General features: G+C 45.0%; 1 protein-coding gene and 1 long non-coding RNA gene across 5 annotated transcripts in view; one reads left to right on the forward strand and one right to left on the reverse strand.

The window, feature by feature from the left end:
- LOC118378436 (transcription factor 12-like) overlaps window positions 1-26,747 on the reverse strand; it is a 99,092-nt gene that overhangs the window by 21,666 nt on the left and 50,679 nt on the right. For 3 of the 4 annotated variants that reach the window (XM_052462287.1, XM_052462288.1, XM_052462286.1), the window contains exons 6-11: window positions 23,183-23,247; window positions 16,342-16,477; window positions 15,850-15,902; window positions 1,661-1,760; window positions 791-930; window positions 37-181 (exon numbers count right to left, since the gene is read on the reverse strand). In XM_052462287.1, the coding sequence (XP_052318247.1) occupies window positions 37-181; window positions 791-930; window positions 1,661-1,760; window positions 15,850-15,902; window positions 16,342-16,477; window positions 23,183-23,247 (639 nt within the window). Of the gene's footprint in view, window positions 1-36; window positions 182-790; window positions 931-1,660; window positions 1,761-6,924; window positions 7,148-15,849; window positions 15,903-16,341; window positions 16,478-23,182; window positions 23,248-26,747 lie in introns of those variants that run through there. The other variant, XM_052462289.1, reaches the window with a different exon arrangement.
- Window positions 1,790-5,922, forward strand: LOC127907346 (uncharacterized). The gene is made up of 3 exons (XR_008064208.1): window positions 1,790-5,157; window positions 5,261-5,466; window positions 5,566-5,922. It is a non-coding gene; the product is annotated as an uncharacterized LOC127907346 (long non-coding RNA).

Here is a 26,747-nt window from a genome sequence, read left to right on the forward strand (position 1 = left end):
ATATTTAAGAGTAGATCAACCAAATATTCGCCATACCCATGACCCCGTCGGTGGTGTTGACGGGCGGGGTGTGTGTTGGGTTAACGAATGGTGAAGTGCTGGCGTTGCTACGGTGGAAGCTGGACATTGGAGGAAGACTGGCATGGATGTCTGTCGGCGATACAGAGTGTGGAGGGTAATTCTGAAAGAGAAAGAGGACAAAACACTTGTTCATCAGGACAATGCAATATTGTGTGTGCATACACTTGTTCAGTGGTAAGAATAGCATTGTGCATGGTGAAAAAATATCACTTGATAAAAGAGGTTATATGAATGTGGAGCCCAGACAGGCAGAGGGCTTTGTTTGGGCAGCAGCTGCAGGCTCCCTGTGAGTCCCAGTGAGACACATTGGGCAGACAGAGCAGAGCAGATGAAACACTGATAGAGGGGGTCAGCCGTGTCTTACACAGATACTGCCCAGACAGCAACATCAGATAGAGAGATAGCCAGGCCACAGCTCAAAACAATCACTCTCACTACGGGCTCAGCAGAGAGGGGATGTGCTCTGATGGGGCAGAACAGGACACGGAGGCTGAATACACAGTCACAGTGTTTCCCGTAGCCAGACTTTTTTTGTAGGCAGGGTGGGCAATATTATGGGCTGCAATATTGCACACCACAAATATTCAATTGAAACCAATGCAAGCCAAATGTTTAATGAGCAAGGAGCAATAGAGCTTAACAGGGAGGGGGTAGACTGTCTAAGAATAGGTAGGGGAAACATTGAGACATCACTAGCTGTGTTGCTTACCAGGCGGTCATGTGAGTGCATGTTGACGTAATTTCCTGACTGCGGCATGTGAGATGAAGATCCTCCCAGCATTCCTCCATAACTAGGCTGGTTGATCCCATTGGAGGAATTCCACGGATCAGAAGAGTTGTGGGACCCATCTAATGACAACAAACAGAGTTGAGTTGAAATTGATCCGTCTTGAGTTTCATCCCTATTCTTTACAGTATAACGACTCATGTAACAAAAGGATCAACCAATTGAATAGACATCCTGGATTTGATTCCAGAAGGGAGCAAAGACGTTTTAATGGCTTTAGTTTAATAACCAGTCAAGTTTACATAAAATGCAATATGCCTGAACCGCCATGAAGCAAACCACAACAACAAACCACAACACACAGCTTGATTATGAGAGCCCAGAGAGACCTTTCCACAGAGGGCAGTCCCCCTCCTCTCTGCTGAGTTTCTGGATCACACAAGGGGGTTGTTCACTCTCCCAGTCTGGTCTTAGGACTGAAACACAAGCCCTGTCCTGGACACAGCTGAGATAACACTAAGCCTCCCTTGGCTAACAGAAACCAACCAGATCCCTTCAAAGACCAGCGACTCTGAGACCAGGCTCAGTGAAATACTGTCTACCAGAAGAAAGAAATTGCTAAATCGAGCTGAACATTTAAAACTGTTTAGCAACATCAGAGAGAGTGACTACAGAGAGAGTAACTGCGTGTGATGTTAGGATGTTTGTCCAGAAATATTTTCTCATGGGTCCACTGTCTATCAACAGGCAGGCGAAGACATTGACAAAGACAGCGCCTCAGATTGAACAAACAGATAATACTGGCTTCTTTAGACTCCATGACAGAGACAGTCTTAAGTCAGAATCACTTACCAAAGAAAGTGGTTGCAAACATACTGCTGGGGGGTTTGGGAGATGAGTAGGAGGGAGAATCTCTGTTGAAGTCTTCTGTGTTGGGAGACGGGGCATACACCTGCCAAAAGAAAACAGACATTATTAACATGAATAACAACAGCAGGTGCATAGGGCAGTCTAGCATTTTGTCAAAGTCATTATCCTCTAAGATGTAACTTGTGACTGTTCTCTGTATGTGGCAGGAGCATAATGATGATTTGGTTGAGTTATTAGGATGATGTTGAAGAGGAACAATTCTAATGCCCCACCACCCTGCCTGGTGGGTTGATCACAATCTAAAGCCGGTGCATTAAGGACGGCTTCATTAACCATCATTAGATGCAAACGAGTACCTTCGCCTAAATTTGTCCCTATTCCTCACACGACTGTTATTTGTAAAGTAGCGCTGTATGTTGAAGCGGGAATCATGTCTACTTTAATGAATGTAGTGAACAAACTGAGGCGTGCCAGTTTAAGAAGCCAGTGGTGTGGCAGCTGGGCTCATTTGGAAGGCTCGTGGAGGGAGGACTGGATTATCAGGGGGTGTTTGCATTTCAGATTGTCTCAGCTCTTAATGGAACTATAATGACACCAGCACACACAAGCGTTCATAAAAACACTGCAAATTGCAGCTCGCCAAAGAATCAAATCAAATCAGAAAATCAAATATGGAGCCTGTGCTTTTCTATATTTTGCTACCTGGTCGTGAGCTGGCGAGGAATTGACGGAGGGGATGAGCGGTGAGGCACAGAGGGCTGTTGTGCAGCTGTGGCTGTGCCAGGCTGGGTGGGAGGATCAAAGGGTCGTGAGGCCAAACATTAGTGATGTGGTCTCTGACTTCATCCACTCCAGATGGAGGGAGAGAGAGCTAGTGAACTCACCACGCCACAAAGAGAGCCGGTCCCTCAACCCTAACACTATCACCATGCAGCACAAATCACTACCAGACCTGCCACCCAGCCCCCCTCCTCTAGTCACCAGCAACATAAATTCCTTTTTTAATGACCTAATGGCATACTCATCTGTTTGCGTGAACAGAGCTCTTCAAGAACTTCAAAGTTTGCTTCCTAATGCAACAAGATGTGTCAGTGGGCTTGGAGAGAATGTTTTGTTGTCCTACTGAAGTATAATCATCTTATTTACGAGACACAACCCCAACAAATTTCATTCGTCATCACTTTACTACGTACGTCAAGAGAAAGACACACACATACTCACTCACGTGAACAACATATCAGTCAGTCAGCTTAGCCAACACTCAGGGCCACAAGCAGTGTGTGTGAGCATGTGATTAGCTGTGTGTGTAACTCCAGCACCCTTTGTACATGTCGTTTAGCAGGAAGGGGATCTCTTGGGTCCTCTGGCTCGCACATGTGACCCAGGGTGTGGGGACTCCCGTGGAGAATCCAGGTTAGCCTCACACAGGAGCCCTGGCTTTGTCCCAGTCTGAGCCTCAATGGGCAGCATATGGTGGTGGATGATGCTAATTGTCCTCTTCACACTGGGCTAGCCAGTCAAGGCATTAATAAAACACCGGGCGCCTCATTCCCCTAGCCTCTGGAGGAGAGGGCCCGCCTGGGTTTCCTTTTACTACCACATGAATTAAAGAGACATCACTCAGAGCCCGGGCCAGCAGGGCCAGCAGGACCAGCACAGTTGTTGGAGTTTGGGTGTTTAGTTTCTGTATATTTTCCGCATCACGTTTAATTTAAGAATATCTGTAGCCATCATAATCCATTAATTCAGGGTTTGTGGTTCATACACTGAGCTTACTCATGTTTGACTTAATATCAACAAGCATCAGATTTCACTGTCAGATTGGAGAGAATGGGGACAGTAGGTTCTTGGCAGAGCTTCGTTCTGCAACTCTCTCGTCTCTGTGGCTGATCTGAGAGGGCTGATGAGTCCCTCCACATCTTTCCACACATCACCAGCCTGCAGCACCCGCCTTTGATCTCAACACCACACCAATCAAAACAGCACATGGAAAAAAACATTATATTGTCAACATATGGATACACCAAATGACAACGGCGAAAATAACCTCTTAAAAATAAATGATCACCGCAGCAAAAACTCACAAAAGAGAACAGCTGAGAGCAGTGGGCTGCTGGTGTCAACACAGTATCCTGTCTCTGCACGTCACTATGCGGAATCAAGCCATGCCCGAGGGCCTTTCTTTTCAAGTCTAAATCTAACACACTTAGAGGCTAAAAGGCACACATGCAGCTCCAAAACAATGGTCCCCTGCTATACAGCCCCAGAACCACCTTCCTGATGGGGCATGTTGAGCGCTGCAGCCTGGTACCAGGCAACCCTTTAACGGAGACATCTCAAGCCTCAAGCTGTTGATGATTAAAAACTCCAAGATTTAGGTCTCAAGAAACACCATTTTCAAAGACCAACTGCACTCTGATAAATGAGGTGATATCAGGTGTTATATACGTGGGAAGCTGTCAACATTCATTTTATACTCTGAGGCAAAACTCATACTCCTGGTGTTATCTTGTCCTGTAAACAGTTATTCCATATTTCCTGAGAAAAACAGTCATTTACTGGATGCCTCCTTGGTCCAGTCCTCAGTGCACTTGAGGGATATTAGACAGGAAAGGCCACACCTTAGAAAAACACTCCACCCACCAAATCCTCCCAAATATCTGAATTCTCTAAATCTTGGGTTACTCATTTTCTATGGAACTGGAGGAAACGACGGAAATAGAAAACACTTAATACGTCAAAAAAGACAGAAATCAAAGACTTTAAGGCTCGTGCCATAAAAACAATAATCCCTCTCAAAACTCCAACAAGTAAATGTGACTTTTGTTTATGCTCACAATAAACACTATTTATCTCTCCTCCGAAGACGAAGAGAAGATAAAGAGCTTGTTATTGGTTGGTTATTTATCGACTGCTTTGGATCATAAAGTTAACCCATGCTGCCCACACGTTCCCAATTCTCTCCCTCTGCCGGCCTGTAAGACATTCCTGGTAATCCTTAATGTAAAAATATCAAAGGGATCTGTGGTGCTGTAGAAACAATGGGCATTGTCCTAATGGGGTATGAGGAGGGCTAAAACACGAGCCTGAACATGTTTACTTCATAAAAGTGAATCTCACAATAGTATAGAAATGTTCAACTTCCTGGTTTCTTTAAATCAGAGAATGAGGTCCAATGAGGCCCGGACTCTGAATGGTGGAGTTCTCTTTCTGGATGGAGCTGGGTGGGTGTTTCAGTGATTCTGCTCTCTGGAGAGAAGATCAGAGAATGAGGTCCAATGAGGCCCGGACTCTGAATGGTGGAGTTCTCTTTCTGGATGGAGCTGGGTGGGTGTTTCAGTGTTTCTGCTCTCTGGAGAGAAGATCAGAGAATGAGGTCCAATGAGGCCCGGACTCTGAATGGTGGAGTTCTCTTTCTGGATGGAGCTGACTGGGTGTTTCAGTGTTTCTGCTCTCTGGAGAGAAGATCAGAGAATGAGGTCCAATGAGGCCGGACTCTGAATGGTGGAGTTCTCTTTCTGGATGGAGCTGGGGGGTTTTTTTGAGTGTTTCTGCTCTCTGGAGAGAAGATCAGAGAATGAGGTCCAATGAGGCCCGGACTCTGAATGGTGGAGTTCTCTTTCTGGATGGAGCTGGGTGGGTGTTTCAGTGTTTCTGCTCTCTGGAGAGAAGATCAGAGAATGAGGTCCAATGAGGCCCGGACTCTGAATGGTGGAGTTCTCTTTCTGGATGGAGCTGACTGGGTGTTTCAGTGTTTCTGCTCTCTGGAGAGAAGATCAGAGAATGAGGTCCAATGAGGCCGGACTCTGAATGGTGGAGTTCTCTTTCTGGATGGAGCTGGGGGGTTTCAGTGTTTCTGCTCTCTGGAGAGAAGATCAGAGAATGAGGTCCAATGAGGCCCGGACTCTGAATGGTGGAGTTCTCTTTCTGGATGGAGCTGACTGGGTGTTTCAGTGTTTCTGCTCTCTGGAGAGAAGATCAGAGAATGAGGTCCAATGAGGCCCGGACTCTGAATGGTGGAGTTCTCTTTCTGGATGGAGCTGGGTGGGTGTTTCAGTGTTTCTGCTCTCTGGAGAGAAGATCAGAGAATGAGGTCCAATGAGGCCCGGACTCTGAATGGTGGAGTTCTCTTTCTGGATGGAGCTGACTGGGTGTTTCAGTGTTTCTGCTCTCTGGAGAGAAGCTGGGAAACAGGAAGAGACTTTTCTCTGCTCATTTCTTATTCAGCAGCTGTGCCAGTGAGACTTTTACACCTGTGACACAATTACTGCAAACATCTGAGGAAACTCAATTTAGCTCAGAGGCAGGTAAACCGAAACACAAATGCACGCAACCACACACACACGCAGACACTACAGACACTCCCACATACAGACACATAAAATAAACGTTTTTGCAGGAACACAGAAATCAAAGAGTTTTTTACTGAGCAATCCAGGAATCACATTAGGCTCCCTGTAGAGTCCAGAATGCCGATGTGATTAAAAACAGATGGAATAACAGCAACGCTGGTGCTAGGAGCTCAATCTACAAACAGGAAAGTCTAACCTTAACAGGCAGCCTCTTTTCCTTAATCATTCCCAGACTCCCACATGTTATTATTTCAACCCAGTCTCAGTTCTGAACCAACCAGCCAGTAAAAATAAATTCACAGATAAAAAATAATATTTTCAGTCTGTCTGTCTACAAACAGAGGTGAGAGACAAAAAACATGATGTGTTTCACTTTTTTTTTCAACCACACACATCCACATATTGAGATTTGTTCCTACTTAAATACAATTGATGTGCCTTGCTTATATTCTGCTTTATCTCTAATAGAGAAGTCTGTGCTGAAATTAAGCGCAAGTTTTGACATACATGGTTAGCTAAAAAAAGAAGAAGTGAACCATCTAACAGATTCAGGCTATAACATGTCTAGAACATATTGAGAAAGAAATGAAGTAAGTCCTCTAGTTGAACTGCAAAGAAAAACAAATGGTACTGTCACACAGCTGTAACTGAGGCAACGGAAAATCAGTCCACAGAGGAGAGAGGCAAAATGAGAGAGAGAGAGAGATACAGAGAGAGAAAGAGAGAGAGGGGCAAGGAGAAAAGGAGAGAGAGAGTAAAGCAGAGAGGAGTGATATACTCTATAGCCGAGAAACATGCTGTGCAGCCGGACAACACAATGTTCTGCAATTCCATACCCGAGGGCCAATTACAAACATGGATACACACTCTCTCTCTCCCGCAGACAGAACTCACCGATTTCCCGTTGTAGTAATACATTAAGGAGTTGCTGCCCATTCCAGGGACAGGGTAGGCGCAATACATGATAGCTTCGGCTATTATACTGATGACTGGAGCAAGTGTACTGTTTCAGAGCACGGCAGCAGCAGCAGCACACAAGCCTTCTCCCTAGACATACATCGAACCCGTTAAAAAGGGACTAATTCTTTCAGTCCTGGGCTGGCCCTTCACACATGGATCTACTCAGAGGAAACTTATGCAAAACAGGGCTGAACCATTCGCCACAGTGTTGGGGGGGGGGGCGGTAGAGAGAAGGGGAGGGACTGATATGGTTCTTCCCACTAAGCTTCATAAGTGCTGAGGCAAAGAGGAAAGCAGATTGGGGGAGGGTAGGCGAATGGGGAGGGGGGGTAAAAAAGTTAAAGCGAGGAGGTGGGACAGAAAACAAATGTGTGAGTTGATTTAGAAAGAGGAGAAAAAAATGATAACTCCCAAAAATAAACATTTAGATTTTCTGCAGGGGAGATTGAACTAAAACTATTTAGCTTTGGGCACGATATCATTCATATACTTTATTCAAAAGCAAACAAATTACTGGGTAAATAACTGCAATAAGCATGCTCTCCCACACAGGTTTTAATCCTAAACAGGCTAAACTGTTGTTTTTGTAATAACTGAATTAGTCCGCTAGCGGTATGGTAACATGAAGGAATAGGGTTTCTACACAACCATCTAGACAGGAGCTGAACCTGTTCCCACACTCAACGTTATACCAATTAACAACCAATATGGGAAAGTGGACTCTCAATAAGGAAAGGAAGATAGGAAGGGAAAATAAGACCTCAAATTAAATGTGGATTCTATTTCTTAGGTAGAATACACAGAGTCATAAAAACAGACAGGGAGAAGGAGAAAGAAACGTTTAGAATGTTGTAGAACGTCTTAGTGAGAATGTTCATGTATACTGTGTGCTTCCATAACAATGACACTTTTCCTATAGTCAGAATGAACCCCCTTGTCACGACGGTGACTGTAAACAGAGAGAGTTGTTAAACACACGCCACAGCTGCAGAGGGGCCGGGCCTTGACGTCAGACAGGCAACAGAACTGTGATGCTCCATTTCCTAAACCCCCGGGGGCCTCAAGCTCAGACGTACACCACAGTCCAGAAGGAAGCAGAGGGGTACAACCAAAACAGCCACAGCCATTTCATTTCACTGTCTGCCACTCTCAGACCACTCTGCTGTTCCATGTCGGCCTCCATTGAAGGAGGAGAAAGAGGAGAGGAGGAGAAAGGGAAGAGGAGGAAGAGCGAGGCGAGAGGTGAGGACTGACCCGTGTGCCGTACAGAGCCTTTAAAGCCCACTCCATCCAGCCTCCCTGGAGCCTTTCATGTCTGCCAGTGGAAGCTTCCTGGACTAAACACAGTCCTGTGCACTCATTGAGAGCATTATTGTTATAGAAAGATGAAAGTCTTCTTTCCCAAAGAAAACGAGGCTTTATTATGTTTTTCCTTCAGTACTATTATTATGTATTCCTCTTTCTTCTCTGAGATTCTTTTAAACTCTTCCAAGGCACTGGGGTCCACATGCTGGTACCACTTTATATCTGGACCCGTTTCAAGTTGATGCTTTAAGGAAAATGTGCGTTTGAAGGGTCGAAAAACGGGTCCAGACACAGAAGGCCGTGCTGAGAAAAGAACATGAAAGCTCAAAGAGAATGAGTAAAGAGAGATGGACTCAACATTGATAAAAGCAGACGCATTACTACTACTCACAAACACAGCATACAATATGTAGCTGCAGACACAGGGTGTCACGCTGGCATGAAGAGAGTCGGGAGACAGGTGCAGGAATGCGTAATAGGGTTTTTTATTCAGCCCAAATTACGGCGTGCGGTGTAAAGGCACGGGGACGAAGACCAAACAAACACGTACACAAAACACAGGGTTGAGACCCAAACAAAAGAGCGAGGAGTACCTCGAATAAATACATCTGCGCAATTCACAAGGGCACGAAAGCCCGAAACACACAGCACAGGTACTCACACACACCAACGGACATGTTAACAATAATGGACAGCACCATGGTAAACAAAGGGCACATATATACGGATACAATCAGTGGGAATAGGGGCCAGGTGTGCGCAATGAAAGGTCCAGAGGGATCTGTGACACAGGGACACTTTGGGATCATTTACATTTGTCTAACAGACAACCAGATATTAGCTGTATTACTGAGAAGACGCCCATGTTGTCATACTTCATTTCTTGAGCTTCTGAACCATGTCAGTTCTCATCCTAAACACTAATCTTCTTAAGACAGAGCCAGGACCACCACCCTCGATCACTTCATCAACATTGAACCTGGGCCCGGGCCCTGACCCATCGGCCACCAAGAAACAGGACCAGTCTGCATCTGTGTCAAAGTGTTACCTCACTGGCAGCCACCCAGCCATGCACCTGTCCACACAACTCCCCCCTCTAATCACATTTGAGCCAGTGGCCATGCTTTTTCCCCTGGGATTTGTTTGGGTGTTAAAAAAGATCCACTGCAAATCCACCCACTGAGGTCACCTCCATCTCACGCATGGATTTAGCCATGATGTCATAAGACTGGATGGGGGGATTGTTTCCTGTAAGAAGCTCTGGTTTTTATTCGGGGGGGGGGGTGCTGAGGGGGGTTCTTAATCTGCCCAAAACCCCACAAGAAGTTTATAACACAAAGCTTTGCCTTGACTTAGTTACACATTCATTACACGTTAACTCCAATGATTTACGACTGCATAAACCAGCACAGAACAGGCATTTTGTCATCTGTAGGCTGTTCCAGAGCAGGCATACAGTGCAGTGCTACTGGCTCTGCTTCAGTTTGAGATGTTAGAGTATCGCTAACTTCTGAATCTCTAACGACAGACACGTTTCCTCCTCTTCCAACTCCCCCCTGACCATATTTCCCTAACACTTTGCATGTGTGTATGAAGCAGAAAGGTGCTTTACGGTTATTTATAAAGCACTCATTCTGTGTGACTGAGTCAACATACACTTCTTCTAGTGCTGCTTCTGCCAGACATACGTACATGTAGCTATGGTAATCCTGGCTGAGCCACTCCTGGCCTGGCTGACTGATTGACCTGCATAGGAGACACACACACACACACACACACACACACACACACACACACACACACACACACAGAGACAGACCGACATGCAGAAATACACAGAGAGACAAGCAGACAGACACCCTGCCCTCCCCAGAGTTAACATGGATCTCCAGTCCACAGACATGCCTCATAGGATCTTTTTCAGTACACCCCTACACTTCTGTGAGTTCATTCAACATAGGCTGGAACACAGACCCTCTCTCTCTCTTCCATCCAAATATGATCTGAACCACATTCCCTACAAACCACAAAATAACACTCCACCCAACTCCCTTTCATCAACTGTGCCCTTTGTCATCCAAATCCTCCTGGACAAACAACTGTTCATAAAGTTATTTAGTGATAGGACACTGCTCTAGCTACATAGCAACATCACATTGAATTCCTCCCTTGTCTCTTTGTTTGTTCTAAGTCATCAAAAATGATTCTGGAACCAATGAATTGTATTAATATAAAGGGTGTCACGACAACGGCAATGTGTACTACACAAACACAGAGATCCAATACGCATGAATAAAGCTGCTGGATGGAAGGAGGCTATCTCTGAGCCACGACATTAAGACTGAGCCTCTCTATCCAGTTCAGCCTAGTACAGTAGGTCAGTGTTCTTGCCAGTGTCCTCTAGTCTTTCACTGGTCCAATGCACAACCAGGCACCCAAGAAGGACCAATCCAATCAAAGCACCCTGACATGGCTCTGACTTACACACTCTGAGGAAACCCTTCACTGCTGACGCTCTCTTACACCAGAGGGGATACTACAAAGCAGGATCAATGAGTTAGCCAGCTAACTTTGATAAACAACTATAAATAACTATTGATTTTCTGGTTCATTAAGAAGGATAAACTTAGATATGTGTTTTTGGTTGTTGAGCCAATTAGACCATACTCATTTCAAGCTTATCTTTCAAAAAAGACAAGTTAGCTGGCTAACTCATTGATCCTGCTTTGTAGTATACCCCACTGGCCACTCTGGTGTGGTTTAGAGTTAAACAACCTCCAACTAACACACTCTATTAACCTAATCACTAGTGATTGTTGACAGAGCACAGTGCCAAGCCTGCCAGGCAGCAGTCTAAAACCAAGGTCTGCATTAACATGGTGCACTCACGCAGCCAGGCCTTACATTAATCATTTACTACAGGCCGAAATGTGAGTAATGACTTTAATGTGTGCGTTCATTTGAGCTTCATGTTCTTTTAACTCTGTTTCTCTCCTTGTAGATGAAAGCAGCAGGGACCTCTGGAGTTGTTGGCCTTCTCCTTTATCTCCACCTCTCATGTCATTGTTGAATCTGAGCAACCCAAAGACCGATAAACACAACAAGGCAAGGCCCCGGGGAGGGAGGGGGTGAGGATCTCTGTTCAGGATCATCCCAGGCAAACGAGGGGCATATATCTAATGAGCTCATCCCCATAGGGTCTTCAGACAGGGGTCAGAGCAGAGCAGCAGAGCCCGGCACACTGCCCCCTGGTGGTCTGACTCTGACCTGCTGACCTGATAGGTGTTGAGATAATGGACATCATGCCAACCCAGAGATGGATGGGAGCTGGTCTGTTGCCAGGAGGCAGAGGTAGACAGAAAGACAGTCCTGTTCTGTTTAGTACTATTAATATTCTAGAATTGATTTTAGAAAATGAAATGGACCATGTCAACCCACATTCCATGACCATGTCACAATGACCATACTCTTAAAACCCTTATTGAATTAAAAAATAGATTTTTTTTAATAAATGCTTAATTTAAAAAAAAATGATACAAGAATGTCGAGGTACAGTGCATAACGACCGTTGTCTGGTAAGTCATCTGATGCTGTGAAACAGCCAGACAACAAGGATATCCAGATCACTTGAGACGATACATGAAAGGGCCACATCAAACAATGATTGTTTGGCTGTATTTGCAGAAGGCTTTGCTGACGCGTTTCATCCAAAGGCACGTCTACTCACAAGAGCTGCCCTCTGCCAGGTCCTGACCTGCCCTGGTTCAAAGAGAACCCAAAATGAGCTCTGCTTCCTGCACCATCCTGCTCTGCCTGCAGATGGCTGTCTAGTCAAAATACATGTAGCTGCATCGATGAAAGGGGGCTGTAGTCTCTCGGAGTTCAGCTAAACACACACACACACACACACACACACACACACACACACACACACACACACACACACACACACACACACACACACAGGAGATAACCTCTGTGTGTCATTCACCCAAACACTGCGAGGCAAAATCCTGGGTCTTAGTCTCAGAGCCCGGAGCAGAGCAGACTTCCTTTCTTCTAGTCCCTGTTTCCCTGCTAAGTGAAAGTCTCTCAGAAACGAGGGTGTCTGAGTGATCTGTCAAAAGCAAATGACAATCTTTTTTGTCATTCACAGCCAGGGTTCTCGCTAGCAAAAGTCCCTGAAGGGAGTTGATTCTCTCCCCCACCTCCTCCCTCTCCCGCCACTTTCTTTCTTTCCCTCCTCCAGACTAGCATCACCACAGCCATGGAGGAAGTGTCACATTAAGCCGTTGTGCCAGTGACAAGGGCGCATAAAAAAAGCCTGGCTATTTACACACACACCAGCAATGCCCTCCTAGCTACACATGAATATCCTACAAGATACAGCTTTTCCCCACGAGCCACAGAGCTGCCGCCGCGGCGCGTCTCTCTCCTCTGTCCTCCTGTCAGACGGACCCTTAACGCAGGTGCCCGTACAGCTGCCCGTCAGCAACCCTGCTCCGCAGCATGCTGTCCATCCGCTGATAACCCGTTATGTCTTCACTCAGAGCGATGCTCAGTTTACAAAGTGATACATCTAGCTATGACCACAGTCAGCCCACTGTATCATGAAGACCGATACAGTCAACCTCTGATCATCTGCAATGGCTAAGGAGCTTGTGTTTGTGTTCATTGTACTGAATTTATGTTCTACATTAATATAAATATCAGAAGCAATAAATAATGTGTTTGAATTGGGACTAGTGGACTCCAGTGCACATATACACTATATGAGGGTACCCCAATATACAACATGCTTTGAAATTATTATATTTTAGTCAAATATCTGTTTGGGCTTCTTGCAGTCAATTTACAGTCCACATATTATTTGTAATTAAGTTCTGGCCCCCTGACCAACGGCTGAATCTCGTTGATGATCCCTGTACTACATCATGTTTGTGCCACATTGCTCACTTTATTTGTATTTCACTATGTACACAGTTTATCTATTGATCTACTGTTCAGAGGGAAATGGTGCTTATCAGGCTGACAAAGTTGGTGACACACCTACTAATACAATTATAATCCTGCAGCAACAGGAAATGTGAATTAGTATGTGGATAAAAATGTTTGAAACTGTTTTGTAGGGGTTGATACATTTTTCATTAGGGCAAATCATGTTTGACTTTTTAAAGTGGAAATTACAAACTTTAGACTTTTTAAACATTGACTTTAAACACTACAAGTTTTCATTTCCTGCTGTGCAGGAAAACTCTCAGTAACAAATGAGTAATCAAATTAAGATCCTACATCTGTACAGTAGCTCCTGTCCCCTAAAAGGAGCATGTACGTAAAATGAACTGCAAAAGTGGGTTAAGGAAAAAGTGTGTATATGAGATGAGATTGGCGTATAAACATGTGAATGTTTGCAATCAGCAGCTGGCTGGCTCTCCCTGATGGCCTCCACATCCTGGTATATACTGCAGGGAAACAACCTAAATGCACAGAGGATGTTCTCCCATAAATATTATGATTGCAATATAAATCCTACATATACACACATCATATATACACACATCCGCCGCTCATTAAAAACACACCGCTCTTCAAATCCAAACCTCCTCAACCATTTTTAGGTGAGGATGAAATGTTTTTTTGTTTGAAATAAATAAAAGAGAATTCCCAGTAGGGAAAATAATGATATGAAGCATTGTGTTCACTTTGTTAATCAAGCAGCTCTTCGGGCCTCTGGTGAAGCCTGGGTGCTTACACACGCAAAAGCCTTTCAGCAGCCAGCTGCATTTCTGCATTACAGGTACACTGCAGGCTCCTCACCCAGTACGGCACAGCTGCCCTTGGCAACCCTGCTCCAGGTGTGCCTGTGCCCTCGACACCCCTAAACTCCACCTCCTCTGTCTGCTGCCCACAACCAGTCTAGGTCCCTGCAGATAACCACTGTACACGCACGGACACGCACGCCCATGCACACGCACACACACCTCCTACCAGCCAGTATATAACCTCTAGACACCTATAATCAGTTGCAAGACAAGCTATGGCAGCTCATGTCCCCTCCACCTCCTCACCCAACACTTCCCACCAGGCCCATACAACACCTCCTAAAAGCCTCCAGACCAGCCCTCCATCACCGCCTACTCAACCTCCATCCCCACACACCATCCATACCACAGGCTCTCTCTCTTTACCTTTCCCTGCAACCAGAGGAAATAAGAGAAAAACAGCCACTTTTTCCCTGTTAAAGTCTTGGCTCTGTCTTGGGATCAGAGACTAACTCCTCCAACATCCAGGCCTCGTCTTCTCCACACAGAGTGACAGAAGAAGAAGAAGCTGCATTAGCTCCTCTACTTATTCCACTCAGGATTGTACTGCTTTGATTCTACTGTTATGAGTCACATAGTGCACCTGCGCCCATGTGTTAAGCAGAGACAAATAAAAGCCCTGCGCCCATTTACACAACAAAGAGATGTACCCCGCAAAGCAACCAATCTTTCTCTGCCTCCCTCCCTGTCTCCTGGCACCACCCCCCCCCATATCCCCTTCACCTACTTCAGGAGGGGAGAGGCAGCGTGCGTTTCCCACTCCGCTGCTTTCCTCCCTCTGTTCCTGACAAACTAGTATTCAAACACAAATTCAGAGACAAAACACATCTCTCTTTTATGTCCTGTGTCTTGTTCCATATCTGATTTCAGAGGAACAGCGGTGGCATTCGCGATTATCACAACTCCCAAAAGCAAATCCAGTCTCTGAGCCACCCTCATCAAAGCCCCCTTGTTCTCTGGGGCTGAAGACTTCAGCACAAAAGTAAAGAGGGATGGATCTCTGCTAAAACCATTTTATACATTTTTTATTAAAAGCATCGGCTGGTACCAGTGGCTGGGAAGTTAAGGCAAGGCTTAATCGCCCTCTTTGAGAATCCACCATGATTTTCACAATGAACATCTGACTTAGTGATTTATGCATATTAATGAGGCCCGACCCAGGCGGAGGCAAGCTGAGCTCCACACTTCCTCTGCATTCTAATGTCTTCTGCTCCACCGGGATTATTACCCATGGAAATGTCTCTGATTCTGCACTATTAATCTCTGTCTGTCCTCCTGTTTGGCTACATAATGACTAATTAAACATCAAAAGAGCAGCGCCGGGGATCCGCTCAGACAGCTCTGTACCCCGTGCCCCGCATAGCTCTGCGTCCCAGGAGAGGAGCTGAGGAGACCACGCTGTGACAGGACAGACCCCAAAATCAATCACCCGAATGTACACACACATACACACACTCTCTAGTATACAAATACACAAACAACAAGGCAGGGCTATGGGCTCCCTTACACATCAACCAGGTACCACTGCAGAGGACGTCTTTGAAGAGTCAAGGAAAACAAGTAAAATCCCAGCAAAGTTTGTGTGACATTGATGTCAACAGCTCTCTTTGTGTGTGTGTGTGTGTGTGTGTGTGTGTGTGTTTGTTTGTGTGTGTGTGTTTGGTTAAGCTCATTGAGAGATCTATTTATATATGAGAGGCATGGCAGGCAGATGAAATGATCTTCCACTCACAGATGAAGGCAGACCAGGAGGGACCTTGCGAACTTTCTTTGTTTGTAGAGGATCTGTGAAAAGATAAAACAGGATTGAGGCAATAGAATGGGCCTTTGTGGGATGTAAACAACACAACACTCATTCACACACTGGCATAAAGAGGGGAACCATGAGGATGCCAACCCTGGCCTAAACATTCTTTCTTGCACACAATCAAGTCAAATCAAAAACAATTTGTCATGTAAAATGCAAAACAATTTGTGCGTGTTGTGCAATCTATTGAAATCACCAGGATAATCATTATTAGTGTTAAAATAGGAGTTTAAATGGCTAAGCAAAAGTCATTAATCCGTTAAAAACACAGGGACTCCTGCAGGCTTGTTCATGGAGTTAGTGAAAACAGATCAGCACATACTGCTCTAAACACGATACTAGACTAAAATGCCATTGTCAGGGACTTGATAACTTGCCCTGCTCTGTATCTATAGGCATGGGTTAATTGTCACTGACCAATGGGAGTAGGTTCCGGTAGGGGGCGTCTTCTGGGGTTGGCCCCGGTGAAGGGAGGGTAGAAGGGAGAGGCCGTTTTCACCGATGTGGTCACAGGCCCAGGACTTACCAGACCAATGTCCGGCCGCAGATTGGCCTGGAGGAGACAACAGAGAAACAACAGATAAGTGGAGAACAGCAGTGTGAAACTAGTGTGTGTGTGTGTGTGTGTGTGTGTGTGTGGGAGAGTGAGAGTGTCACGACTTCTGCCGAAGTCGTTGCCTCTCCTTGTTCGGGCGGTGCTCGGCGTTCGACGCCACCGGTCTTCTAGCCATCATTGATCCTTTTTTCATTTTCCATTGGTTTTGTCTTGTCTTCCCACACACCTGTTTTCAATCCCATTCATTACCTGTTGTGTATTTAACCCTCTGTTTCCCCTCATGTCTTTGTCAGAGATTGTTTATTGTCAGTGTAGTGTTGTTTGTTGTATAGGTGCGCGTCTGGTCTTCGTACCCATATTTTGTTTATGTTCTTTTCCTGTTTAGTGTTATGGAGCATGTTACTAGGACATTATTAAAAGACTCAATTTACACTCCGTTTGATTCTCCTGCGCCTGACTTCCCTGCCACCTATACACATATGCCTGACAGAGAGTGTGTGAGAGAGAGAGGGGGGGTACTCATGCAGTCAGGGGGTGATCTTATGTACTGTCAAATATTATCAGTGAAACACTTGGCCATGAATCAGCCATTCCCCTAATGATCTATTAAATACCATGAATCAATCCATTGAACAGCTTTATGGAGATGTGCTCCAGTGGGAATAAGGGGCCACTGTGTGTTGTGCTACCATAATTCACTAACAACCTGCCCTCAGACAAAATACATCTCTTTAACGGTAAAGACAGTAAATAACTATTTTCACAGCAGCAGATGAGCGCAGACACCTCAATTAATGCATGTCCACTTAGCAGTAAAATAGTTATTTTTCAAAATGTCATAGATATGTGTTAATGAATGCTTCCTGTGGAGCTGACAAAAGGTATAATGTTCGTTTGAAAACATTCTGAAAAAAATGGTACTGTTCTATAATACTGGTAAATGGTGCTTTGTTATGGAGCATCAGCATAAGAAATCTAATACACATTTCAGTTTCTCTTTTTTATACACACAGTCATTTTTGTACTCCTGTGTGCACCACTGTTAGCAGCTCTACTGAACTACAAGGAGAAATCCATCCAATCAGTCTGACCTAGTGATTTCTCTCTCCTCCAGCCTGCAGTGGAACGGTATTGATCAGCAGCGATCACGGCCTGAGGGCATCTTCAGACACAACCAGGGACATGTCATGACTTGCAGGAGCAGCTCTTTGAAGGGAGAGGGCTCAGGGAGGTGCAGGGGGGTGAGAGGAGGTGCAGGGGTAGGGGGTGAGAGCAGGGCAGCTCAAGGCTCATTAAACCATCAGTCTGATCCCAGGATCTGTGGGCTCCCCCGAAAACCACGCCGGCTTAACTGGACAAAACGTCCGTCCAAGAGACCTGGGAGTCACCAGGCCACCAGCCTGCTGGACCTGTGTCTGATCTCAGGCACATGTATCCAATTAGTGGAGGAGAGCCGAGATGACACAGAGCTGTCCCAAAACCTGCCTCTGATCTGACAGGCCCAGATTAGTGGGCTGGAGTCCTGAGTCCTCAGCACCCTCCTCTCCTGTTTACTGTGTCATGTGACTGAGTTGAGGCAGCCTCTGGAAGGTTCCAGCAGCCTCCAGGCTTCGCCAGTATCCACTCCACTCCAGTGACCATTGTGTCCCCAGCAAACAGGCCAATTAAGGGCGTTGACCAATTAGTCTAATTTGCTGCGGATCGTAAGTGGAGAAGGATGGAGGGTTGAGGTGAGTGAGGATACCTCAGAAGAGAGTGCTGCTCTGGAGACTGGAGCCCTCATGTGCTTCCAGGAAACACTACAGTAGTTCCTAGCCACTGTGCTTCTACACCTGCATTGCTTGCTGTTTGGGGTTTTAGGCTGGGTTTCTGTACAGCACTTTGTGACATCAGCTGATGTAAGAAGGGCTTTACAAACGCATTTCATTGACTGAGAGGGCTGTGGATTGACCCGGTAACCAATGACATTAAACTAACATACAGTTGAAGTCGTAAGTTTACATACACTTAGGTTGGAGTCATTAAAACTTGTTTTCAACCACTCCACAAATCTATTTTTAACAAACTATAGTTCTGGCAAGTCGGTTAGGACATCTACTTGGTGCATGGCACAAGTCATTTTTCCAACAATTGTTAACAGACAGATTATTTCACTGTATCACAATTCCAGTGGGTCAGAAGTTTACATACACTAAGTTGACAGCGCCTTTAAACAACTTGGAAAATTCCCAGAAAATTATGTAATAGCTTTAGAAGCTTCTGATAGGCTAATTGACATAATTTGAGTCAATTGGAGGTGTACCTGTGGATGTATTTCAAGTGCTACCTTCAAACTCAGTGTCTCTTTGCTTGACATCATGGGAAAATGAAAATAAATAAGCCAAGACTTCAGAAAAACAATTGTAGACCTCCACAAGTCTGGTTCATCCTTGGGAGCAATTTCCAAACACCTGAAGGTACCACATTCATCTGTACAAACAATAGTACGCAAGTATCAAAACCATGGGACCACGCAGCCGTCATACCGCTCAGGAAGGAGACGCGTTCTGTGTCCTAGAGATGAATGTACTTTGGTGCGAAAAGTGCTAATTAATCCCAGAACAACAGCAAATGACCATGTGAAGATGCTGGAGGAAACAGATACAAATGTATCTACATAGAGAGGCTTGCAAGCCGAAGAACACCATCCCAACCGCGAAGCACGGGGGTGGCAGCATCATGTTGTGGGGGTACTTTGCTGCAGGAGGGACTGGTGCACTTCAAAAAATAGATGGCATCATGACGGAGGAAAATTATGTGGATATATTGAAGCAACATCTCAAGACATCAGTCAGGAAGTTAAAGCTTGGTCGCAAATGAGTCTTCCAAATGGATATTGACCCCAAGCATACTTAAAGTTGTGGACAAATGGCTTAAGGACAACAAAGTCAAGCTGTTGGAGTGGCCATTACAAAGCCCTGACCTCAATCATACTGAAAAAGATTGTGCAAGCAAAGAGGCCTACAAACCTGACTCAGTTACACCAGCTCTGTAAGGAGGAATGGGCCAAAATTCACCCAACTTATTGTGGGAAGCTTGTGGAAGGCTACTTGAAACGTTTGACACAAGTTAAACAATTTAAAGGCAACACTACCAAATACTAATTAAGTGTATGTAAACTTCTGACTCACTGGGAATGTGATGAAAGTTGAAATAAATCATTCTCTCTACTATTATTCTGACATTTCACATTCTTAAAATAATGTAGTGATCCTAACTGACCTAAAACAGGACATTTTTACTAGGAATAAATGTCAGGAATTGTGAAAAACTGAGTTTAAATGTATTTGGCTAAGGTGTATGTAAACTTCCGACTTCAACTGTAGGTCAGAGGGAAGGCTTTGACCTTGGTCAATTTCCACAAAAATGTTATTATTATCTGGATTCCTTGGGTATTTCACGTACTATCAATACAAAATATTTCCCCAAAATCAAAACCCCTCACAATAACACCAAAATGGCAGTGAGGTGGTACTCTAAAAATACCATAGATTCTGATTTTAACAGATTGGAATGAAGGCCATCAAGTCCTGTGAAAATCAAGTTTGCCACTGCTTTACTGCAGTAGAAATGAGGGGAGAAGCAGGCTCTGCAAACTGACAACCTGTCACAGAGGCCACTGCATTGACATTGACATGGCACAACAGACCAGACCAGACTCACTTCTGCTGCCTTTGTTCAATGATATTGAATCCTTCCAGCTATATTAGCTGGTGTTTGTTTTATAGAAACTACTGTAATCTACAGTACACATAGTAAAGCATAGGAAACTTCAGCGAGGCCAGGGTTTATTGGTTGTTGATTGCATAGATCTTCAAATCATCAGAATTCTATTTAAAGATGACAGAAAATGTTGTTATGCTTTCATGAAACTAAACCCATAATCTTTGATATTCTGGAGAGAAAAAAAAGAGACAATTGAGACGAAGAAGAAAACAGACAGAGAATTGAGTGAAATTGAGTTTAACAGCCAAGGCTTGTTCTGTAGTCAGTGTGTGACTGTCTAAGGAGAAAATGTCCTCCCCTAGTACTCCAATAACACACTTGCATCAAATGACGTTGCAGTCAATCATGTTGCTAAAGCCCAATACCCGACACAAGGCTTTATTATGTCAAGAATTTCCTGAATCACAGGGCTTTCTGCCCAAGCCTCTTCACATCTCAATGATCATCTCCACTGTGAAATGTCACGCAGATTTGAGGAGATAATGGGAGTCGTCTGTCAACTGCATCCTGTCACTTTAATCAGGGTAATCCGTCTCGCAGGAGGCACACAGGAGCTACCTGCGGAACAGAGTGCTGCTGGCGCCACGGCAACACAGCAACCCGGCAACCTGCCAACCCCTCTCTCTCCCACTGTCTCTTCCCTGTTCTCCCTCTTTCTCCCCCCACACCCCAGCCCTGTTCCTTACCTCATCCCACTGGGGACATAGACCCAACACAGAAGAGTATGCCCGCACTCCCAGTGAGAGAGAGAGAGAGAGAGAGAGAGAGAGAGAGAGAGAGAGAGAGAGAGAGAGAGAGAGAGAGAGAGAGAGAGAGATGATATGGTGAAGGCCTTCAATTAAATCAGATTTCCTGCTATTATGATGAAGGCAGAATAACACCTTACCATACCACAAAGACAATGACTGGATACATTGGGATCTTTCTCTTTTACTGGTGTGCAGACAACAACTGTCCAAAAAGATGACGCCAGAAGGTTTAAAACACGGGTTGATTATGGTGAGACTGACATGTTCTGTGTAAAAAAGGAACAGCGGAATAAGGGGCCACAGCTGGCTACAGCACTCTGAATATCTAACCCAATAAGACATGGGGAGTTCTTCATCACGTTCAAATGATGCAATAATCCGATGCTGAGCGAGGCAATTTGCTTAGACTTGACGACAAGCCCACAACTGACGGTCTGTTTGGCAGATATCTGGCGCTATTACAGTAGTTTCCAAAAACCAACCTCTTGATAGATTGATTGTTTGTTTTGAATTTCCATTCTTGGTCCTCCGAGAAGAAAATACAATGTTACCTTTTATTAGGTTAGTGTGGATGGATTATGAAATCTCCAGGATTTGGAGGTTGTGAACATTCAGGCTGCTCATTAAAAGATAAACAATGCCTGATAATCTTTGCACCTGAGATGCTTTGCTCATGCTTGATTCGGCTGGGCAAGATTCAGCGGTGGAGCCCTGTTGATAATCACTAGAAGGGTTACACAATATTCTCTAAAGAATTAAATTACTTTTTTGGTCTTCCTGTTTTTTTTCTAGGACCAGACAAACTGAATCTCTGCCAGCCTCAGATCTCAGCAGCTGCAGGCCTGCATCAATTCCCCAGTTCCCACACAAAATGTCTGAACTGGCATTCCATCTCCAAAAGCTCTTTTATGAATGACTAAATGAGCTTTCAACTCACATCAGCTATATTTTCACTCTGTCTGACTGGAAGCACAGACCTCTGTATGACCACATAGTTGTTAGTAGTAATGTGTACAGTGTGTACAGTGAGGGGATAGAGAGGTGAAGGGTACTACTCTGACACATGATTAGCTTGGGGTTAAACGAGTGGGTTAACAAGTGAGTCAATGAGGTCAGAGGCTCCCTTGATCTTTGGGTTAAGCCCAAAGAGGTGGGCTCTATCTTTTAAAGACATCTTTCAGACGTAGCCCTAAACCTAATCTTAAAGTCCAGACTCACAAAAACCCCTAATCGCAATATCATTGACCATAATGTGTAATATAAACACTCAGTACTGGGAACAGTGGAGGGTGAAGCAGACCCTGATGGAAGCCATTTTCCGTGGAACTTCTCCTACTGGTCTCCCAGCCAGGGCAGAGGGAAAGGAAATAAAGAGATACTCGAGATAGAGTGGGCAGAGTCCGAAAAACAGTCAGTGAGAGCGAAAGAGGAGAACAGAGAGAAGAATGAACGAGGGAGAGAAAGAGGAGGAAAGAGAGAGAATATGAGCGCTCTCCCCATTGACTTGCTGACGTCAGACCGAGAGAGAGAGCGAGAGAGCGAGAGAGCGAGAGAGCGAGAGAGAGAGAGAGAGAGAGAGAGAGAGAGAGAGAGAGAGAGAGAGAGAGAGCTGTGGCTTGTGCACACAATCAGCCCTTTGTGTTGAACATCTGTGTGGCTGTGAGAGGGGATCTGGGCTGAGCTTGGCTGTGCTCACTGACCCTGGCTTAATGGAGGTGCTGAAAGTGGTGTTTCTCTGTGGTTTCGGGCTGCCCCTGATAGACCCTACTAGACATCACAGGGCACGGAGAAACTCCTCAGCCCAGGCAGCTCCACTGTAATCACTCACTCATTATCTCTAAGCCTTCACACCTCAGAATATTCTCATGAGCTTTCTTGTTCGCTTCATAAACCATCTCCGGTGCAAACGTTCCTTTTCACTCTAATTATACTACCAACAAAGGCATTTTATCTGATGAGCTGGACACACCAATTAGTTTTAACAATGTATCGAGAATGCCCAAACAAGGAAAATTAAACAAGCAGAGTTCACCACACTATATTTACATTACAGTCATTTAGCAGACGCGCATATCCAAAGCGATTTACAGTAGTGAGTGCATACATTTTCTTAGTGGTACCTGGTTACAAGCGCCATGCTCTACCAATGGAGCCACACGAAGCAGTAAATAGCAGATATCAAACTTACCTGGCAGCCAGACACGCCAGGCTCTCTCCCATAGGGTGGAAATTGAGCCCTCTCTGCTGATTTACCTGTGGAGGCACAGAGAAAAGATTAGACAAAAACCATTGACACCACATCATGGTCTAGAAATCATCGTTCTTATTCATTGTGTCTTCAAATAACAAGGTAATATCCTAATTCACTTTCACACTTATACAGGTCACATATGATGCCACACATTAGGACATAAACCACTGCTCCATATCGTAATGCAGATCTGTACAAAATGTTATGTAGAATACGTATTCTTTAAGCCAGAAGAGATCCTCCTAGACAGAGTTGCTCCATCAGTGTCACACTTTTGGTGTGGAGCACTCCTCCTGAGAGAGACGCTTCCCGGCAGCCATCAGGAAAACAAATAAAACACACAACGCACCACGCACATGAATCATGCTCCTCACAATATACTAAACTCAGCAGTTTTACTCCGGCGGAAAAAAACAAGAGGTTCCTACAAGGAAATGATAAACAACTTTAACCACATCGTACATTATTTTTGTCAGACTTTCAAACATTGCAAGCACCAGACGCAGCCCTGGAACAACATTGGGTTTACTCTGGGGAAAAGGTAGATATTCTAGTGAGTTTAAAACTTGCATAGCCAGGAGATTCTGTTACGCTCTGACTGAACAGAACATCATACTGGCATGCCCAGGTGAACAGAGGCACATGTTGGAGGATTCACATCTCTGAGTATTGCTGCGGGGCACAGTCGCACTGCATCTGCACACAGTCTCCAGAGAGCTTGAGAGGAAGCTGCCGAAATCAGGTAAGGTGGTTTTAACTGACAACGCTGCTTCCCTTTCAGTAGCAACACATAATGATATAACATTTCTGGGTTAGCTCTCTCACAAAGGAAGGAGCATTTAGTTGTGGGTTAACTACATACCCTGAGCCACCGCAGAGGGAGAGAACATCTGTCTTGGCTGACTAAAAAGGTTATACCTGTTGTTGTTTTTTTACATTTCATGAGCTGCACCTCAGCCTCAGCGTGGTTTGGTCTCCATCGGTATCACTGAGTCGCCCTGTCTCTCCCCTGTGAGGAGATGCTCGTGCCCACAGTGAAATATTCATCCCCAGCATGTGTTTTGTCACACACTCTCTGTCCACCGTGAATAATTGATGGCTGAGTGTTATTGTTTCTCAGGAAAACTTCCTCTCTCTCTCCAGGTCTGGCCCTACCTAAATACCTACCTACCTGCCAGGGAGAGAGGTAGCTAGCTAGCGGCCAGGCAGGCAGCTCACCTGAACCTCTGGAGCACGACCCGGCCAAGCCAAGCGTTGTAACACGCCCAGGGACCTGAGCACAGTCAACAACGCTGCAGTTCAGCCCAAACCGAGGGGAAAACATCCCTGAGGAACCCGACGGTAAACAGGCATTTAACTGTTTAGCGTGCCGCCACGCATGATCACACAGCGCTAAGAGCGCAGCATTGGTAAACAAAGAGATGTTCCCATTCTGATGTCACTGTACTTACCAGCACATCCCTGTGTTTACCACAGCAAATGTGCAGATACAGAGTATGATAACAATACTGAGATATAGATACATTTATTTTGAGATATATATATCTATCTATATATATATATACACACTGCTAAAATAACACATCCTAGATCTGAATGAATGAAATATTCTTATTAAATACTTTTTTCTTTACATATTGAATGTGCTGACAACAAAATCACACAAAAATTATCAAAGGAAATCAAATTTATCAACCCATGGAGGTCTGGATTTGGAGTCACACTCAAAATTAAAGTGGAAAACCACACTACAGGCTGATCCAACTTTGATGTAATGTCCTTAAAACAAGTCAAAATGAGGCTCAGTAGTGTGTGTGGCCTCCACGTGCCTGTATGACCTCCCTACAATGCCTGGGCATGCTCCTGATGAGGTGGCGGATGGTCTCCTGAGGGATCTCCTCCCAGACCTGGACTAAAGCATACGCCAACTCCTGGACAGTCTGTGGTGCAACGTGGCGTTGGTGGATGGAGCGAGACATGATGTTCCAGATGTGCTCAATTGGATTCAGGTCTGGGGAACGGGCGGGCCAGTCCATAGCATCAATGCCTGCACGGTGTTGGGCTGTAAGCACAACCTCCACCTGTGGACGTCGGGCCCTCATACCACCCTCATGGAGTCTGTTTCTGACCGTTTGAACAGACACATGCACATTTGTGGCCTGCTGGAGGTCATTTTGCAGGGCTCTGGCAGTGCTCCTCCTGCTCCTTCTTGCACAAAGGCGGAGGTAGCGGTCCTGCTGCTGGGTTGTTGCCCTCCTACGGCCTCCTCCACGTCTCCTGATGTACTGGCCTGTCTCCTGGTAGCGCCTCCATGCTCTGGACACTACGCTGACAGACACAGCAAACCTTCTTGCCACAGCTCGTATTGATGTGCCATCCTGGATGAGCTGCACTACCTGAGCCACTTGTGTGGGTTGTAGACTCCGTCTCATGCTACCACTAGAGTGAAAGCACCGCCAAAATTCAAAAGTGACCAAAACATCAGCCAGGAAGCATAGGAACTGAGAAGTGGTCTGTGGTCACCACCTGCAGAACCACTCCTTTATTGGGGGTGTCTTGCTAATTGCCTATAATTTCCATCTGTTGTCTATTTCATTTGCACAACAGCATGTGACATTTATTGTCAATCAGTGTTGCTTCCTAAGTGGACAGTTTAATTTCACAGAAGTGTGATTGACTTGGAGTTACATTGTGTTGTTTATAATATATAAATATAATAATAATAATATATGGCATTTAGCAGACGCTTTTATCCAAAGCGACTTACAGTCATGTGTGCATACATTCTACGTATGGGTGGTCCCGGGAATCGAACCCACTACCCTGGCGTTACAAGCGCCATGCTCTACCAACTGTGCTACAGAAGGACCACAGTCCCTTTATTTTTTTGGAGCAGTGTATATATACAGTTGAAGTCGGAAGTTTACATACACTTAGGTTGGAATCATTAAAACTCGTTTTTCAACCACTCCACAAATGTCTTGTTTACAAACTATAGTTTTGGCAAGTTGTTTAGGACATCTACTTGGTGCATGACACATGTAATGACACAAGTAACATATGTTTTCACTTATAACTCACCGTATCACAATTCCAGTGGGTCAGAAGTTTACATACACTAAGTTGACTGTGCCTTTAAACAGCTTGGAATATTCCAGAAAATGATGTAATGGCTTTAGAAGCTTCTGATAGGCTAATTGACATAATTTGAGTCAATTGGAGGTGTACCTGTGGATGTATTTCAAGGCCACCTTCAAACTCAGTGCCCCTTTGCTTGACATTATGGGAAAATCAAAAGAAATCCGCCAAGACCTCAGAAATAAAATTGTAGCCCTCCACAAGTCTGGTTCATCCTTGGGAGCAATTTCCAAATGCCTGAAGGAACCACGTTCATCTGTACAAACAATAGTACACAGGTATAAACACCATGGGACCACGCAGCCGTCATACCGCTCAGGAAGGAGACGCGTTCTGTGCGAAAAGTGCAAATCAATCCCAGAAC

The sequence above is a fragment of the Oncorhynchus keta genome, chromosome 14 (genome assembly GCF_023373465.1).
Source record: "Oncorhynchus keta strain PuntledgeMale-10-30-2019 chromosome 14, Oket_V2, whole genome shotgun sequence".
Classification (NCBI taxonomy): domain Eukaryota; kingdom Metazoa; phylum Chordata; class Actinopteri; order Salmoniformes; family Salmonidae; genus Oncorhynchus; species Oncorhynchus keta.